Below are 17,851 nucleotides of genomic sequence, written 5' to 3'. Positions count from 1 at the left end.
GTGTCCAGGGCAAAAAGCCGGTTCTCATCCAGAGGCTCAGGATTCAGGACGGCTTTGAACCTGACTAACTTAATGGCACTGGAGAAAAGCTGAAGTAAAGGACAGAGGTAGAAAATTTTCAAGCTTGCAGGGCCTTCCCAAATTGCAGAATGTGTGTCTCCTGAACGCAAAAAGACATTTTCAGGGCAAGAAACTGCACTCCAGCTGTGGAATCACCTGTCAGATGGGACATCATGGGCTGGCACGATGGCTCAGTTCGCCTTCAAGCACCGACATCCCATAAGATGTGTCCTGGCTGCTCTACTTCTCAATCCAGCACCCCTCTAAGTATCTGGGAAAGCAGTAGGGGATGGCCCAAAGCCTTGGGGCTCTGCACTCACGTAGGAAGAAGCTCCTGGCTTCGTGTCAGCTCGGCTCTGGTCGTCACGGCTATTTAGGGAGTGAATCAGCAGATGGGAGATCTTTCTGTCTCCTTCTCTCTGTAAATCTGCCTTGCAAATAAAAAAAAAAACAAAACAAAAAACAGATGGGGCAGTTTAGAAAACTGAAGAAACTTCCGGGCAGGTGGAATTTTATGGCTACATTATTTGCTTCAGTGAGGGGAGATTGAAAGAAGAGCTAGAAGGTTGGGAATGGAACCCTCAATAACAGTGGGTGAAATGAAGGATTGTTGAGTGGGGAAAGATAATTATTAACTGCAGAGTAATAAACACTGGATGGGAGAGGATACACAGTTTATTAAGAAGATTAAATGTTACTTAATGTAAAGTGACTACTGAACTAGCTCTTACTATGAAACTGGAAATTATACTGGGGAGTTGGGGAGGTATAGAATGAGGTTGGAGAGGGAAAGAGCTATGGGAGAAAGGAAGTAAAACTGAAAAACTGGGCCCTCACCTTGCATGTCCCAGAATCCCATATGGATGTCAGTTTGTGTCCCGGCAGCTCCACTTCCCATCCAGCTCCCTGCTTGTGGCCTGGGAAGGCAGTGGAGGATGGCTCAAAGCCTTGGGACCCTGCACGGACAGGAGATCTTTCTGTCTCTCCTCTTTGTAAATTTGATCTACCTTTCCAATAAAAATAAACTAATTTTTGGAAAAAAAATAGCAACTGAGAAACTACAAAGTATTGGCACAGACAGATTGCCTTCATATTTAAAAATGTATTTATTATTATTATTTTAAAGATGTATTTATTTTTATTGCAAAGTCATATATACAGAGAGGAGGAGGAGAGAGAGAGAAAGAGAAAGATCTGTCTGCTGATTCATTCCCCAAGTGACCGCAATGGCCGGAGCTGAGCTGATCCGAAGCCAGGAGCCAGGAGCTTTTTCCAGGTCTCCCACACGGGTGCAGGGTCCTAAGATTTTGGGCCGTCCTCAGCTGCTTTTTGAGGCCTCAAGCAGGGAGCTGGATGGGAAGTGGGGCTGCAGGGATTAGAACCTATGCCTATATGGGATCCTGGCACATTCAAGGCGAGGACTTTAGCTGCTAGGGTACCGTGCCAAGCCCGGGATTTCTGTATTTCTTATTGAAAAGGCAGATTTATAGAGAAAAGGAGAGACAGAAAGTGCAAGATCATCTATCCACTGGGTCACTCCTCAAATGGCTGTGACAGCAGAGCTGAGCCAGTCAGGAACCAGGAGCTTCTTCCTTGAGTTTCACATGCAGATGCAGGGTCCCAAGGCTTTGAGCCATCCTCCACTGCTTTCCCAGGCCACAAGGAGGGAGCTGGAAGGGAAGTGGAGAAACTGGGACACCAACTGGCGCCCATACGGGGTATCAATGCTTGAAAGCATAGGATTAGCTAGTTGAGCCTTTGTGCCTGCTGCTTCCATTATTTCCTCAGGATTTATTTACTTGAAAGGCAGAATGACAGGGAGAGAGATGCTCATTCTTCATGCTTCACTCTTCCCGGTGCCTGCTCAGCCTAGATGGGCCAGGCCGAAGCCGTGAGGTGGGCACCTCATGCGGGTCCCATGTAGATGGTAGCAATCCCAGTGGCCTCACCCACTGCATCTCAGGTGCGTTGGCAGGCAGTTGGGTTGGAAGTGGAGGAGCCAGGATGTAAATCGGTACTTCATTATGGGAAGTGGGCATCCCATGTGGTGGCGTAATACGTTCCACCACAACCCCCGCTGCCACCCTCGACTCTAAGGGTGCTGCTAAGGCCTGCCTGTGACATACATAACTCCAGAAAAAGAAAAAGCAGATTACGTGTGTTGGCTACAGGCATGCCCTGGTGCTGCTCCATTCACAGGCTGCCCGCTGTGTGGCCTGTGGCCTGGGTCCTGTGTGTGCATCCCATTACAGGGGACTGTGACCGGAGGCCCTTTAACATCAGTTTGTAGATCTGTCTGGTTTCAGGGTCGGTTTTGAGACCTGCAGGTGCTGTGACCGTCAGCTCTCTTCTAGACTGTGATGTTGCCTCCTGGGCAGTTCCTTCACCTGGAAAGGGAGGGTACGGGTGCCTCCCTTGCCTGCTTGTGGGTGGCAGCAGGTGACCTGTGCTTGAGCTAACTGTAACTGCTTTCTCACATGCAACATCTCATTTGTGTATCTTTTTGTTTACTTGAAAGAGTTAGAGAGAGAATGAGCTCTTCCACCCCCTCATTCACTCCCCAGAAGGCTTTGGTGGCAGGAGCTGGGCCCGTCTGAAGTCACTAGCCATGCCCAGGTGGGCACAGACACATTAGTATGGAGCTGGCCAGTACCTGACCCGGTGCCCTTATTGGATGCTGTTGCTGTGGGCAGTGCCTTTACCCACTCTGCCACAGAACCAACTCCCCACAGCATCTCATTTGATCTCCAAAGTAGTCACAGGAAGTAGGTGCCATTCCTGCACTGTACGGATGAAGAAAGGGAAAATCGGGGTGACCTCAGAGGCAGGTCGGGGATCTAGCCTCTGCCTTTCCTCTTTTCTGCTGTGCTTATTCTCTGCTGCTGGGTTACCAGGGTGCCAACATGACTTTGGGGGAAACGAGAGTGAAAGATACAATGGGAAGGAGCAGGCCCTCACTAGAGTTTGATTAGTTCTGCAAAAGTGTTTTTTATCCCTAAGTTTTTGCCTTTTACCTTCCCTTTTTCCACATTTAAATAAGACAGACGGACTGACTGGTACCTCTAACGGGGTGATTTTGCCCCCCAGCAGGAGACATTTTGATAATGCCTGGAGATACTTTTGCTTGTCAAAATGGGGATGGGAGGTAAGTGGGCTCCTGGCACAGTGCATGGAGACAGAGAGTGCTGCCACACAACTTTCTGTGTGTAAAATTAGCCTCTTAGAGCAAAAGGTGGCTTGAAAGGGCCAGCATTTGAGAAGCCCTGTGTTGGAGCTGCTTGCAGGATTCTGCCCCCGTCCACTGCCCGACATGTCCACTGCCCGACACGTCCACCCGCTTGTGCGCACGTATGCTTGCTCATTGCTTTCTCATCTCAGTGGTCAGTTTCTCTGTGGCTTTGACCTTCACAGGTTTCTGAGACACTGAAGCGCTTTGCGGGGAAGGTGACGACAGCCAGCGTGAAGGAGCGGAGAGAAATCCTTGGTGAACTGGGCAAGTGTGTTGCTGGAAAAGGTACTTGCTTTCCTGTCCATCTGAGAAAGAAAGTTGTGTTCTCACTTGAGAACCGTGGTGCCCCCTGTGCCCTCCCTGCACACCTTCTGCTTTCTATATTCCCTGGCTACTGTGCCCCTTGCGACAGTTGAAGCATTTGCCTTAGTGGAGCGTGTCCATTCAGGTGCCCAAGCTGTTTGCAGTGTGATTGTTTTGTTTGAAGATACTTTTTTAAAAAAATTAGTTATTTTTATTTGAAGGGCAGAGTTACATAGAAAAGGAGAGAGCGAGAGCTTCCATCTGCCGGTTTACTCCCCAGATAACTGCAGTTGCCACACTGAGCCCATCTGAAGCAGGAGCTTCTTCTGGGTCTCACACATGGGTGCAGGGACCCAAGAATTTGAGTTATCCTCTGCTGCTTTCCTGGCGCATTAGCAGGGAGCTGAATCAGAGCAGCTGGGACACAAACTTGTACCCATATGGAATGCTGGCACCACAGGTGGGGACTTAGCCTACTATGCTATGGTGCCGGCTCCCTTGAGATTTTTTTTTTCTTTTAAAGACTTAGTTATTATTATTATTTTTTTTTATTGGAAAGTCAGATGTACAGAGAGGAGGAGAGACAGAGAAGATCTTCCATCGGATGACTCACTCCCCAAGTGGCTGTAACAGCCGGTGGTGAGTCGATGCGAAGCCAGGAGTCTGAAACCTCTTCTGGGTCTCCCACGTGGGTACGGGGTCCCAAGGTCCCAAGGCCTTGTACCATCCTGTACTGCTTTCCCAGGCCACAAGCAGGGAGCAGGATGGGAAGCGGGGTCGCCAGACACAAATCATCCCTCGGCACATGCAAGGTGAGGACTTTAGCCACTAGGCTATTATGCCAGGAACCCCCCCCCACACACCCCAAGAATTTAAAGAAGGTACCAGCAATGAGTGATAATCTGGGTGCAGAAACTTTTTCTTTTCTTTCTTTCTTTTTTTTTTTTTTTTTAAGATTTGTTTAACTTTTTAATTGGAAAATCAGATATTCAGAGAGGAGGAGAGACAGGAAGGTCTTCCATCTGTTGATTCACTCCCCAGGCAGCCAGAAAGGCTGCAGTTGCGCTGATTTGAAGCCAGGAGCCTGGAGCCTCTTCTGGGTCTCTCACGTGGGTGCAGGGTCTCAAGAATTTGGGCCGTCTTCAACTGCTTTCTCAGGCCGCAAGCAGGGAGCTGGATGGGAAGTGGGGCTGCCGGCACACGAACTGGCGCTCATATAGAATCCTTGTGCTTGCTACCGTGCAGGGGATCCCCTGCTCGAGATTTCCAAAAAGTACCAGCAATGAGTGATAATCTGGGTGCAGAAACATTTTCCTTATGTGTTGAGATACCATTTTTCCTAATGAGTGTTCCAAGGAAGTCAGCAAGATGATAACAAATGACTGACCCGTGAAGTTTGGGAAGGGCTGTGTTTCCCAGTGCCCTCGGTATTTTAGCTCACTGGGAGTTTCTCATCTGAAAACCTGTTTGGGGTGTGCAGGATACATTTCCTGATCCTGTACCACAGCTGAAGATTATGCCCCTGGCCCACTGGGTGTGCATTCATTGAATCTTGGTTTGTTACCTTGGTTTCCTCCTGGTGGGTTTTTCACTCAGCTGCACTGGTTTCCTAAGCGGTCTCCTTACCAACCCTTACCCTAACCTTCAGAGCCTGTTAGATGGATTCTCAGCTCCACCCCAACCAGAGATCGAGAAGCCGTGGGAGTGAACTCTCTGTTCAAATAAAACCCTCTGCTTTCTCGAGTTCAAGACCCGCCATCTTTCAGCTTTCAGTTCCCCTTCCTGCTGCTTTTTCCCTTAAATTCAGGTTTGTTGCCTCTGACATACAATTGCTTGTTAAAGTACTATGCAAATGAAGGAGTCCCTGTTTGTCAGCTTCTAAGAGCCTCTGCCTTAGTGTGTGAGTTTTATGGTTCCCTCAGAGACCTTTGTGGTGGGTCGCCTTCTCAGCAGGGCTGTGGTGGGGAGTCGGCTGTGCACACCTGCCTTCTCAGCAGGGCTGTGGTGGGGTGCCGGCTGTGCACACCTGCCGAACCATAGTGGCTGAATGCTTCTCCTCCCTGCCCATTTTACGGAATATGGAGTTTGACTTGTATGGGTAAAATTTATAAATTACTCAAAACCTTTTGAGAATTTTGCTCTTTAGTTCCTTGGAATTCTGCATTCAGTAAATTGCATTTGTAAAGTGTTTCAGTCACTTTTGTTGTTCAGTTTGGGAGTGGAAAGTTATCTGCCTCTTCCTGGAAATCCTTAGCTCTCAACTTCTGGAGTCTTAAGGAAGAGCTTATTGTTCATGTTGCACATAATGACTGTTCTGGTTCCGTTTCGGTAGGGAGGAGAGAAGGAGACGAGGTACCTGGAGGTGGTGTACCATGTTTCCAGCCAACTAAGCAATTGAGGACTTCCTCAGATCGCTCTTGATTCTGGATGTGGTGGATCCACAGGGCCCAGCCCGACTTGTATTGCCTTAGTTTCATTCAGTTAACAGACATCCACCCGAAGCTCTGCTGTGCCAGGTGTGTTGCTAGAGTCCTATTTTGTCACCAACTTTTATCTTGGTGATTCTGTCCCAAATCTCTGAGATCAGGTCTGGCATAGTACTCATCTCAAGCAGATTTTCAGCAAATTGTTTTCTTCCTAACTTATTTTTGTTGACGAGAGAGATTGTCCATTCTCTGGTTCACCCTCTGAAGGCTTGCACCTGCCAGGAACTGTCCAGGTGTCCATATGGGTGTCAGGGACTCAAGTACACAAACCATCTTCTGCAGCTTCTCAGGCATGTTGGTTGGAAATGGAGGTGGGAACTGCATGTATCCCAGGTCATAGTAACCCCCAGTACCACAATGCCTGTCCCTTAAGTTTTTTTTGTTCATCAGTCTCTCTAATCTTTGGTTTCAGATCTGCCAGAGGGAGCAGTGAAAGGGCTGTGCAAGTTGTTCTGCTTGACTCTGCATCGATACAGGTGAGTCCCAGTCAGGGGCCAAGTCTGGTGCTCTTGTACAGAGCAGTGGTACAGGGTCGTAGATGGAGCCCAGGCCTCGAACCCAGACCTCCTGGTTCTACATCCTAGCTGATCGCATCTTGGGCACGTCATTCTGTGCCTCAGTTTCCTCTGTTATCGCCTCACACTTGTTGGTAGTAAGTGTGAAGGACCCGGCACACTGCCTGCACATCTCACAAGCTTAGTTTGCATGTGCTGGCATCAGTCCTGTTTGTAAAAGCACATGGCCCAGTTAGAGGCCCTTTATAACTGCAGCTCTGGAAGCGCAGCTGCTACCCTTACACTCAGTGGCTTCTTTGCCCTTGTCAGCTGCTTTTGGGATTCGAGGAGGAGGTGGATTTATCTAGACATTTTCTAATCCTATCGGTCTTCTGTGACCGTCCCCTACCTCGCCCAGTGCAGTAGGTCTGGAACAGTGCGTGGTTTAAGCAACCTGTTGTCCGCCTAAGTCCACATACTTATCATTTGTTCCTCCCCCCCAGAGATGCAGCCTCTCGTCGAGCCCTGCAGGCAGCCATCCAGCAGTTGGCTGAGGCTCAGCCGGAGGCCACTGCTAAGAACCTCCTGCACTCCCTACAATCTTCAGGCATTGGCTGCAAAACAGGAGTTCCCAGGTAAGAGGTGTAGAGACTGTGGCCCCTGGGGAACTGGGAGGGCCTCCCCAGGAGAAGCTGCTGAGGGTGAGCTTGCCGGAGAGGTGTGAGCATGCCTGACTTGTGACCCTTGGTGCACTCAGGGAAGGAGGAGTTGCAGTGGCCAGTTCTGTCCCTAGGGATGGGACTGTAAAGCCAGTGGAAGCCAACAGGCACAGAATGGGGAAACCCTTTGCACTTGTTTTTCTGTTTGTTAGTGCCAAGAGATGGTAGTTTGGAGCATGGGGCCTGAACTGCTTTTCCTGAGCTGCCGGGCGTGCCTTGTGGGAATGAGAATCAGAGTCTGTCCTGTTAGGTCAGAGGAGGAGCGTGCACAGCAGGCAGGGCTTTGGGGAGAGCATTTGCCCTATATGTGGACGCCACTGATCGGCACTCATCCCTCTGTCCTTCCACAGTAAGAGCAGTGGCTCGGCCGCCTTGCTGGCCCTGACCTGGACCTGCCTTCTGGTGCGTATCGTCTTTCCCTCGAAAGGCAAACGCCAAGGAGACACCTGGAACAAACTGGTAGGTTCCCTGGGTCTTCAGAGTAGTGAGGGTCAGCCTTCTGCACAGTGAGAGCACCTTGAAGCCCTTCCTCTGTGCCAGGTGCTCCGGGTGACCACAACAAGGCACTTTGAATTTGCCTGAGGCGTGTGACTTTGGCAGAATGGGCATGAGCGCAACACATTCACATTCATCTGTCGACACAGATTTTTGAGCTTCTCTGTGCCAGGCATGGTGCCTGGCATTGGAAATGCAATGTGATTTCTGCCCTCGGGACATGGAAGATGGGACAGGTTGGAGTGGGGCAGATAGCCAAGAAGGAAGCGAGTGAGAGAGCATGATAATGTCAATTATTTCATTAATTTTTTTCTGGCAAATCATCATGTATGTATTTCAGTGTTGAAGTGGCTAAGGGAATGGAATTTTACTCATGAGTTTTAGTCCTTAAACATTCTTTTCATCCTGTGCCCGTTGCTTGTACATTCCCTGCTTTTCCTTCCCACACATCCGCTGCACCTGATAGTCCGGGCAAGGAGGTTCTTGTGGATGCCTAGATGTGCTTGGTGGTGGCTTGGAAGCGATGGTTTCAGAGTTCAGTGAGGAGTCTGCACATCTCCCTCAGGGTCTGATTCTCGGCCATGAAATTTTGCCAGCTCTGAGCCTGTTTCCTCCCATACAAAACGGAGGTAAAAATGGCCACCCACTCCATCCACTTGCAAGAGTTGCTATAAATCAAGGCAGCCCAGTGGAACTGGGAGGTGTTTGTAAGAACTGTGCAGGTGGGGATCCACAGTGAGGGGAGTTGCAGGCGACCAGCTCTTAGGCAGATAGTTGGCTTCATTCCTGGAAGTCTCTGCTATACACAATTCAGACGAGATCAGGCATGTTCAGGGTGGCATGGCCGTAGACTATACACACTTGAAATGGTCACCAGTGACTGGTTAGAGGACAGGCAGGAACTGATGTGAGCTGGGACTCCTTCAGCGTGTGGGCTTCATTGTTCCCCTAAAGACTGCCCATGAGGTGGCTCATCCTGGGCAAGCTCAAAGGCTTGCTCCCTCTGCTGAATTTTCAATAGTCATTATCTGAGCTAAGGTTAGGGAGTAGCAGGAGTTGGTCCTGGAGCAGAATGTATCAGATGCTTAAGACTGTTACTTTTGTAAATAATAAATTGCAAAGGCTGTATAGATATTCCTTCCGGTTTATTCCGCAGGCACTTGTGGTTACTGGGGCTGGGCCAGATCTAAGCTGGAATGCAGGACCCCAACTCAGATGTTGTATGTGGGTGACAGGAACTCAATGAAATACTTGAGCCATCATTTGCTGCCTCCTAGGGTGCAATAGAAAGGAACTGAATTGGAAATGGAGTAGCTGGGACTGGGACCAACATGGTGGTATGGGATAAGATGTTCCAGACCTCTGCCTAACCGCAGCACCCATGTGCCAGCATCCTCCCACCCCCCCACTCTTTGTGTGTGTGAAATCTGGGATCTGAGCCTTTGCTTGGCTGGTCACTGATGTCGCTGATGTCTGCTGGCAAGGCTGGGTCTGGGCTGAAGCCTGGAGCCGAAACTCAGCCTGCGTCTCCTGGTGGGTGGCAGGGAGCTGGTGGCTTGAGCCATCAGAACTGCCTTGCATGGTCAGCCTTAGCAGGAAGTTGGAGTCAGGAACCAGGGCTGGGTAGCACCTGGCTACTGTAGGGTGGGACACAGATGTTTTAATCTTCCTTTCTACGCTAAAGCCACCCTGCCCTCCAAATATTTTAATGAAAAAAAAATTCAAAATTCAACAGGTGTCCAAACAATGTATATAGTTAGTATAACTTTGTACATATGTAATTAAAAAAAAAAGATTTGTTTTACTTTAAAGAATTACACAGAGAGGGGCCGGCGGCGTGGCCTAGTGGCTAAAGTCCTCGCCTTGAACCCGCCGGGATCCCATATGGGCACCGGTTCTAATCCCGGCAGCTCCACTTCCCATCCAGCTCCCTGCTGGTGGCCTGGGAAAGCAGTTGAGGACGGCCCAAAGCTTTGGTACCCTGCACCCACGTGGGAGACCTGGAAGAGGTTCCTGGTTCCTGGTTTCGGATCGGCGCGCACCGGCCGTTGCGGCTCACTTGGGGAGTGAATCATCGGATGGAAGATCTTCCTCTCTGTCTTTCCTCCTCTCTGTATATCTGACTGTAATAAAATAAATAAATCTTTTTTTTCTTTTTTTTTTTTAAAGATTTATCCATTTTACTACAAAGTCAGAATTACACAGAGAGATCTTCCATCTGCTGATTCACTCCCCAGATGGCCACAGCAGCTTGAGCTGAGCTGGATCCGAGGCCATGAGCCAGGAGCTTCTTCTGGGATTTCCACTTGGGTGCAGGGGCCCCAGGACTTGAGCCATTCTCTGCTATTTTCCCAGGCCATAAGCAGGGAGCTGGATCGGAAATGGAGCAGCTGGGACTAGAACCAGTGCCTATCTGGGATGCCAGGGCCTTGGGTGGAAGTTTAGCTTACTACGCTGCACTGCTGGCACCACATATGTCATTTTGTGCAGCATGCACTTCACAGGAATATCCTTCTCAGGGAAGCAACTCGCGCTGCACTTGGGCGTTTGTGACACGTATTCTTCAGTTTTGTTCAGTTGAGCACCTGTTATGTGTCCACTTGTGGGATGGATCGTGAGTTCCATGCAAGCTAGAATCACTGTCTAGTGCTTTGTACTCCACATTGCCTAGCCAAGTGCCTACCGTTTCCTTGGTGCTTGGTAAGTATTGGTGGCATGGACAAAGACAAGGCAGATAAGAGAGTACTTCAAAAAGTTTATAGCAAATGGAACAAAAATATGTTTGTTTTGATTAAAAAAAATTTGAGGTCCAAGCTTATGAGGGGAATCTTCAAAATATTCATGAAAAATGTATATTGTGAAAAAACTATGCATAGCTTTCAGAATTTTTTTTTAAAGGTTTATTTATTTCCTTTGGAAAGTCAGATTTACAGAGAGGAGGAGAGACACAGAGAAAGATCTCCATCAGCTGGTTTACTCCCCAAGCTGAGCTGATCCGAAGCCAGGAGCCAGGAACTTCTTCCAGGTCTCCCACATGAGTGTACGGTTTGAAGGCTTTGGGTCATCCCCCACTGCCTTCTCAGGCCACAGTCAGGGAGCTGGATGGAAAGTGGGGCTGTGAAGAAACAAACTGGTGCCCATATGGGATCCCAGCATATTCAAGGTGAGGATTTTAGCCATTAGGCTCCTGTGTTGGGCCCAGATTTCAAAATTTGTTTGCATCAAAGTAAACTTATCTTTAAATTCCATTTTCTCTGAACTCTTGCAAGTACTCTCAAGCATACCCTTGTCCTTTTCTTGTATGGCACTTTCATCACTGGAATGACACATTCATTGTGTGTGTTTAATCCTGTCATTGCCTCTGGACAATAAAGTGCATCAAAGCAGAGGCTAAGTGTGCCTTGTTCCCATGGTTCTGACTCATAGTAGGTGCTCCATAAACACTGAGTGAACCTTGAGTGACTGGTTAAAGGATAGGGCAGGGGCCAGCACTGTGGTGTGGTAGGTTAAGCTGCTCCCTTTGATGCTTGTATGGGTGCCAGTTTGAGTCTTGGCTGCTCCTCTTCTGATCCAGCTCCCTACTAATGGCCTGGGGAAAGCAGTGGAAGAGGGCCCTAGTGTTTAGGGCCATTGCACCCACATGGGAGTCTTGGAAGAAGCTCCTGGGTTCTGGCTCTGGCTTTGGCTCTGGCCCAGTTCTGGCCACTCTGGCCATCTGGGCAGAGAACCAGTGGATGGAAGATACCTCTGTCTCTCTCTTCCTCTTTCTCCTTCTTTCTGTGTAATTCTGAATTTCAAATAAATAAATAATCTTTTTTTTTTAAGGAAGAGCTAACTGTCAGGGGTAGAGGAAAAAGGACCTATCTAAATTGAGTGGGAGAGGCCTGGTGGAGGTGAAGCGGGGTTTAGAGGGCCAGAAAGATCCAGGGTGGGCAGCGAGGGTTCAGGGCTCTGCCACACTGACGCTGTCTTCTGATATGAGACTTTGCTTGGTGCCGACAGGTGGAGGTTCAGTGTCTGCTACTGTTGGAGGTGCTGGGCGGCTCCCACAAGCACGCTGTGGATGGTGCCTTGAAGAAACTAACGAAACTATGGAAAGAGGTGACAGGAGTCTAGATGGGGTGGCGGGCAGTGCTTCTTCCGTGCTGTCCCCACTGTCATCTGATACACCTGTCTCATACCTTCCTCTCAGAACCCCGGGCTGGTGGAGCAGTACTTGTCCGCCATTCTCAGCTTGGAACCCAACCAGAACTATGCTGGCATGCTGGGGCTGCTGGTGCAGTTCTGCACCAACCACAAGGAGATGGATGTGGTCAATCGGCACAAGGCAAGTGCTGGGCCAGGGCAGCTGAGGGTTTGCCTCAGTTGGACCCACAGGCAAGGAGTAGGAACTTGTTCTGTGGATGGCCCCAGCTGCTGAACTTCGCGGAATCTTGTGGGTTTTCTCACATGAGACCCCAACTTTTCCATCACAAGGGATGAACTTGGGGGAACTGGAAGGATTCCCTTTCAGTTCTGATTCGGGTCGAATCCTTTTTGAGATGTCAGGTACTTGATCTTGAAGACGTCTGCCGCGTACCAGGCACTTGCCAGGTACCGGAGATGCAGCGCCAAGCAAGGGAGGCCTGACTTGTGCCCCTGCAGAGCCGAGTGTGACAAAGAACCTGCGGTTAGACCCAGGGCACCTCATACGTGGTGGCTGTGCCAGGGCTGTGAGGTGGAAGGGTGTGGCACTGTGGCACTGCACAGCGTGTTCCACTCATGAGAGGACTTGAGAGTTAGGCAGGGTGGGCCAGGTCATGAGGGGTGGAGTATGGAGTAGGATTGGATCGTCAGATAGGACTGTGGGCTTCAGGGGGGCTGCCAAGAGCTGTGGGAAGCTGGGATAGGTTTATTTAAGTGAGATATAACATCATCAGGGGCCTCTGTGCTTGACACTGCACCCCTAGGCATTGGTTTGTCGTTCCTGGAGGTATTGCTATGAGAGAAGCCTCCTCGGCCAGGGCTCAGACCCTTCAGTAGGTCAGGCTCTAGCCAGACCCTTATGTGTGTGCTTGCAGAGTGTTCTGCTGGATTTCTATATGAAGAATGTCCTGATGAGCAAAGTGAAGCCGCAGAAGTACCTGCTGGTGCGTACAGAGTGGTCCTCCTCGCCATACAGGCCCAGTCCTATTTTGGGTTCTGAGGTTCTGGACTGTCCTCTACTTGTGGGGACAGTAGGCCTGGAGGGCCGAGTGCCTAACTGGGTTCTCTTTCTAGGATAACTGCACCCCTCTGCTCCGGTACATGTCCCACTCGGAATTTAAGGAGCAGATACTACCTACTATACAGAAGTCCTTACTGCGGAGCCCGGAGAATGCCATTGAAAGTGGGTTGCTGCTGGACGGGATGTCAGGAGGGAAATGAGCTGCCTGATAAGCTGCTTACTCTGGGGTCTGGAGAGACGTGTGTTGGGTGGGGTAGGATATAGCAACTGTTTATGTTGGAATCATGGACCCTCTTACTAGAAGGGATGAAAGCATACCCACTTAAAACCCTCATAGTTTGAAGGGGCCAAGTGCATCTGCAGGCTGATTAGGTTGAGGATGTCTTCTCTGGACAGTTTGGACATGATCGTCGGACATGGTCCATAGGTGGCACTTGAAATGCCTGTTTAACGGAAGAAGATCCTAGTAGAATATTGTACAGATGGCTGGTATAGTGTGTAGCTTTTAAGCAGAATTTTGGGACGGAGTATAATCACTCATGTGGCCCTTTTGAGTGGTCACACTTCCATGTGGCTCAAGAGCAGGCCTGGTGGTATGTTCATTCATCCCTTTTTAAAAATGTGAAGATTTACTTATTTATTCGGAAGGCAGAATTGAGGAGAGACAGATCTTGCATCTGCCATTTCATTCCCCTAAGTGGTTACAATGGCTGGGACTGGGCCAGGTCGAAGCCAGGAGCCTATAGCTGCATCTGGTTTTACCATGTGGGTAGCAGAGGCCCAAGTTTGGGCCATTTCCTGCTGCTGTCACAGGTGTATTACCTGGGACCTGGATCAGAAGTGGAGCAGCCAGGACTCAAAACACATGCTCATATAAGATAGCAATGTTGCAGGTGGTGCCTTAACGCACCATGCCACAACACCATCCTGTGGGTTTATGCTTAAGACTGACATGGAGAGTGTTTTGTTTTGTCCTTAGCTATCTCCAGTCTGCTGGCATCAGTGACCCTTGATCTCAGCCAGTATGCCCTGGACATTGTCAAAGGACTGGCTGGTGAGTATCCGTCCCTCAGATGTTCCTTGCGTTCTGGTGTTCCAATTACTGTAGAAAAAGATGGAGAACAGCTCAGGTTAGAAAGGAGTTTTGCTTTTTTGTTTGTTTTTATTTTTAAGATTTATCTATTTTTTTTTTTTTTTTTTATTGGAAAGGCAGATCAACAGAGAGGAGAGACAGGGAGAGTTTCCATCTGTTAATTCACTCTCCAAATGGCCGCAATGGTCAGAGCAGAGCCGATCTAAAGCCAGGAGCTTCCTCTAGGTGTCCCATATGGTGTAGGGTCCCAAGGCTTTGGGCCGTCCTCGACTGTTTTCCCAGACTACAAGCAGGAAGCTGGATCAGAAATGGAGCAGCTGGGACACAAACTAGCACCCATATAGGATCTCAGCACTTGTAAGACGAGGATTTAGCAACTAAGTCATTGTTCTGGGCTCTTCCCGTCCCTCCCCCCCTTTTTTTTAAAGATTTATTTATTTTTATTTGAAAGGCAGAAAGAGAAAGAGAGCATCTCTGTCCACTGGTTCATTTCCCAAATGACCACAATGGCCTGAGCTGGGCTGATCTGGAGCTAGAAGCCAGGAGCTTCTGGGTCTCCCACATGGGATCATCCGCTGCTGCTTTTCCAGGCCATTAGCAGGGAGCTGGATCAGAAGTAGAGCAACTGGGGCTTGAACCAGTACCCATAGAGGATGTGGGTGCCCCAGACTTTATGAGCCACAGCTTTGGCTCTAGAAATAAGGCTTTTACCTCATTTACTGGCATGGTTTCTTGAGATCACTTGTAATGAGAACCCTTAGAGTTGGGAGCCTGAGAAAGACAGAAGTGAACGGTCTGGGCACTCAGTTACGGGCAGCCTCCAAGCACTGACTCCATGTTCAGGTCAGCTGAAATCCAACAGCCCTCGCCTGATGGATGAAGCGGTGCTGGCGCTGCGGAACCTGGCCCGCCAGTGCAGTGACTCCTCAGCCATGGAGGCCCTGACCAGGCATCTGTTCGCAATCCTTGGAGGTAAGCGAGCCTGCTTGGCCATGGGGGTGGCTAAGGCATGCCCCCTGGCATTCCCTCGAGCCCTGGGTCTGATGGGGAGTTGGGATGAAGCTGTGTGATGAAGCTGAATGTGATATGTGGTGTAGTAAGGTGCGCCCAAAGGACAGTGTGTCCATGGGACTACCTAATTGGGTTTTTTTTTTTTATGTATTTTTTTTTTTATTGACACAAATATTCATGTGGGTATATGCTTATAGGGTAGCATGTGCCTTTGTATGTGTATGGAGTGTGTAATGTCTACCATGTTTTGAAGTACACAGTTGTCCCTTGGTAATCTTGGAGATTTTGTTTCAGGACCAGTGGGTTCTGGAAAACAAACAACAAAACAAAAAAATCCCAAAAACCTGAGGATACTGAGGTCCCTTAAATGGAATGGGATAATATTTGCAAAAAAAACCCTTACTGTTACATACTCTTGAGTTTTCTTTGCTTTTTGAATTTGAGAGGCAGAGAGAGTTCCCACTTGCTGGTTCACTTCCTAATTCTCACCAAGACTAAGTCTGGGAGTATGAGACATGGCTGTTGCAGCTGCTGGGCTAGATGCCTACATCCGTGCTGTAAGCTTCGTATGTATTACCTAGTATGGTATAAATGCTATATAAATAGTTGTTATCCTATATTGTTTAAAGAGTAGTGACAATAAAAGTATGTGTTCAGTACAAATGCAGTTTATTTTATTTTTGTATTTTCAGTCCATGGTTGACAGACTCTGTGGATAAGGAGGGCTACATTTGCATACATTTTTGTATATGTAGCAGGAAAACATTAAATGCACCAAGATGTTAATGACTGAGTAGTGAACACTTTGGTGCCTTTTTTTGTGTGTGTGTTTTTCTTTTTTAAAAGATTTATCTTTAAGTTTTTTATTGGAAGGTCAGATATACAGAGAGAAGGAGAGACAGAGAGGAAGATCTTCTGTCCGTTGATTCACTCCCCAAGTGGCCACAGTGGCCGGAGCTGCGCCGACGCAAAACCAAGAACCAGGAGCCTCTCCCACGTAGGTGCAGGAATTCAAGGCTTTGGGCCATCCTCAACTGCTTTCCCAGGCCACAAGCAGGGAGCTGGATGGAAAGTGGGGCTGCCAGGATTAGAACTGGTGCCCCTATGGGATCTCGGGGCATATTAAAGGCAAAGACTTTAGCCACTAGGCTACTGCATCAGGCCCTTTTTGTTTCTTAAGTTGTATGTAGGATTATAGTAGTTTTATCTTAGATCACAAAACAAAAGGCTATTCTATGTATTAAGTCCAGCTTCACAACGGAGAGGCTACTTCTGGAACAGGAAACTGGGTCATGTGCGTGCTTAGGCCTTCTTACTTCAGCCCCTGGGAATATGTGGCACATGGGATTTTAAAGCTTTTTGGTCTTTGCTCTCAGGCTCGGAAGGAAAACTGACCATTGTAGCCCAGAAGATGAGCGTCCTCTCAGGTGCGGATTTTCCCCCATGGATTATGGAAGTGTTGGCTAGTGGTGGGCGAGGCTTAAGCCTTAGCTAAGACCCTGAGTGCTCAGCAGTGTTGGCTCTGCTGGGTTGGCAGGAGGGACTCACTTAAGTCTAGCTGTAGGCTCGTCTTCTGTGAAAGGCTGGACCGCCGAAGGGGACTTGAGGAAGGGTCAGTGATGGGCAAAGGAGAGGCGTGCTTGCTGGGGCCCGGGAGGAGGTCTGTGGGTCCTGGGAAGACTTCCTGTTGACCAGCTGGTGCTCAGGAGGGGCTAAACACAATCTCTTTCAGGAATTGGAAGCATCAGTCAGCACGTGGTGTCTGGGCCTTCCAGTCAAGTGCTGAATGGGACTGTGGCTGAGCTGTTTATTCCGTTTCTCCAGCAAGAAGGTAATTCCATGCACCCATGTGAGGATGAAGTCTGGACTCACCCTTGACGTTGGTTTCTCAGTCTGAGCCCTCTGTGAAGCCACACGCTCTGAGGGCTGGGTGGAGGACTGTCTGAGTGTACTGCTGCTTCCCCGCCACTACTCCTGCCTGCTCTGGCTGCTTATGGTGATGTGACGTGCTTGTGAAATACAGAACTGAACAGACTTCTGCCTCTTGCCCTAGTTCACGAAGGCACCTTGGTACATGCCGTGTCTGTCCTGGCTCTCTGGTGTAACCGATTCACCACAGAAGTGCCCCGGAAGCTCACCGACTGGTTCAAGAAAGCGTTCAGCCTTAAGACGTCCACCTCCGCAGTGAGGCATGCCTACCTGCAGTGCATGCTGGCCTCCTTCCGAGGTAAGGTGCCCTGGGGGACAGGTGTCCAGGCCTCCCCTGCAGAGAGGACTGAATTTTCTGGGTTTGTCACCATTCCAGGCTCTTACTTTTGCTTCAATTTGTTTTATTCCATTTCCTCTTGGGCCTCAGGGACCATTGGGTTTACCCATCCTGCAGAGTCCTGTCAGCTTTCACTGCCAGCGCTGGCTTCGCCTCCTGTGTTAGATGCTGAAGGCTCAGGGCCTTCTTGAGAGAGGACCTGCAACCAGAACCTGCCATGGCAGCATCTAAAATCCTGGGGGAATTGATTCTAATAAGACTGGTTTAAAAAGTCCAGCTTCAAGTAAACTTCACTTTGAGCCTTTTAGAAATGACTGTGCCCTGGGGCCAGTGCAGTGGCTCAATTGGCTAATCCTCTATCTGTCAGTGTTGGCATCCCATGTATGTGCTGATTGTTGTCCTGGCAGCTCCACTTCCAGTCCATCTCCCTACTTATGGCCTGGGAAAGCAGTGGAGGATGGCCCAAGTTCTTGGGACCTTGTACACACA

At 49.2% G+C, this 17,851-nt stretch overlaps 1 protein-coding gene across 1 annotated transcript in view; it reads left to right on the top strand.

Moving 5' to 3' along the window:
• The window catches only part of GCN1 (GCN1 activator of EIF2AK4), a 63,102-nt gene that overhangs the window by 1,442 nt on the left and 43,809 nt on the right, over positions 1 to 17,851 (top strand). The window contains exons 2-14 of the mRNA XM_004591884.3: positions 3,472 to 3,574; positions 6,491 to 6,554; positions 7,076 to 7,207; positions 7,642 to 7,750; positions 11,789 to 11,887; positions 11,979 to 12,113; positions 12,847 to 12,915; positions 13,046 to 13,154; positions 13,972 to 14,046; positions 14,929 to 15,057; positions 16,473 to 16,523; positions 16,829 to 16,927; positions 17,150 to 17,323. Coding sequence (XP_004591941.2) covers positions 3,472 to 3,574; positions 6,491 to 6,554; positions 7,076 to 7,207; positions 7,642 to 7,750; positions 11,789 to 11,887; positions 11,979 to 12,113; positions 12,847 to 12,915; positions 13,046 to 13,154; positions 13,972 to 14,046; positions 14,929 to 15,057; positions 16,473 to 16,523; positions 16,829 to 16,927; positions 17,150 to 17,323 — 1,348 coding nt within the window. The remainder of the gene's footprint in view (positions 1 to 3,471; positions 3,575 to 6,490; positions 6,555 to 7,075; positions 7,208 to 7,641; positions 7,751 to 11,788; positions 11,888 to 11,978; positions 12,114 to 12,846; positions 12,916 to 13,045; positions 13,155 to 13,971; positions 14,047 to 14,928; positions 15,058 to 16,472; positions 16,524 to 16,828; positions 16,928 to 17,149; positions 17,324 to 17,851) is intronic.

This window comes from Ochotona princeps, chromosome 29 (assembly GCF_030435755.1).
Source record: "Ochotona princeps isolate mOchPri1 chromosome 29, mOchPri1.hap1, whole genome shotgun sequence".
Classification (NCBI taxonomy): Eukaryota; Metazoa; Chordata; class Mammalia; order Lagomorpha; family Ochotonidae; genus Ochotona; species Ochotona princeps.
Note: the sequence above shows the minus strand (reverse complement) of the source record. Positions and strands in the feature narration are given on the sequence as shown.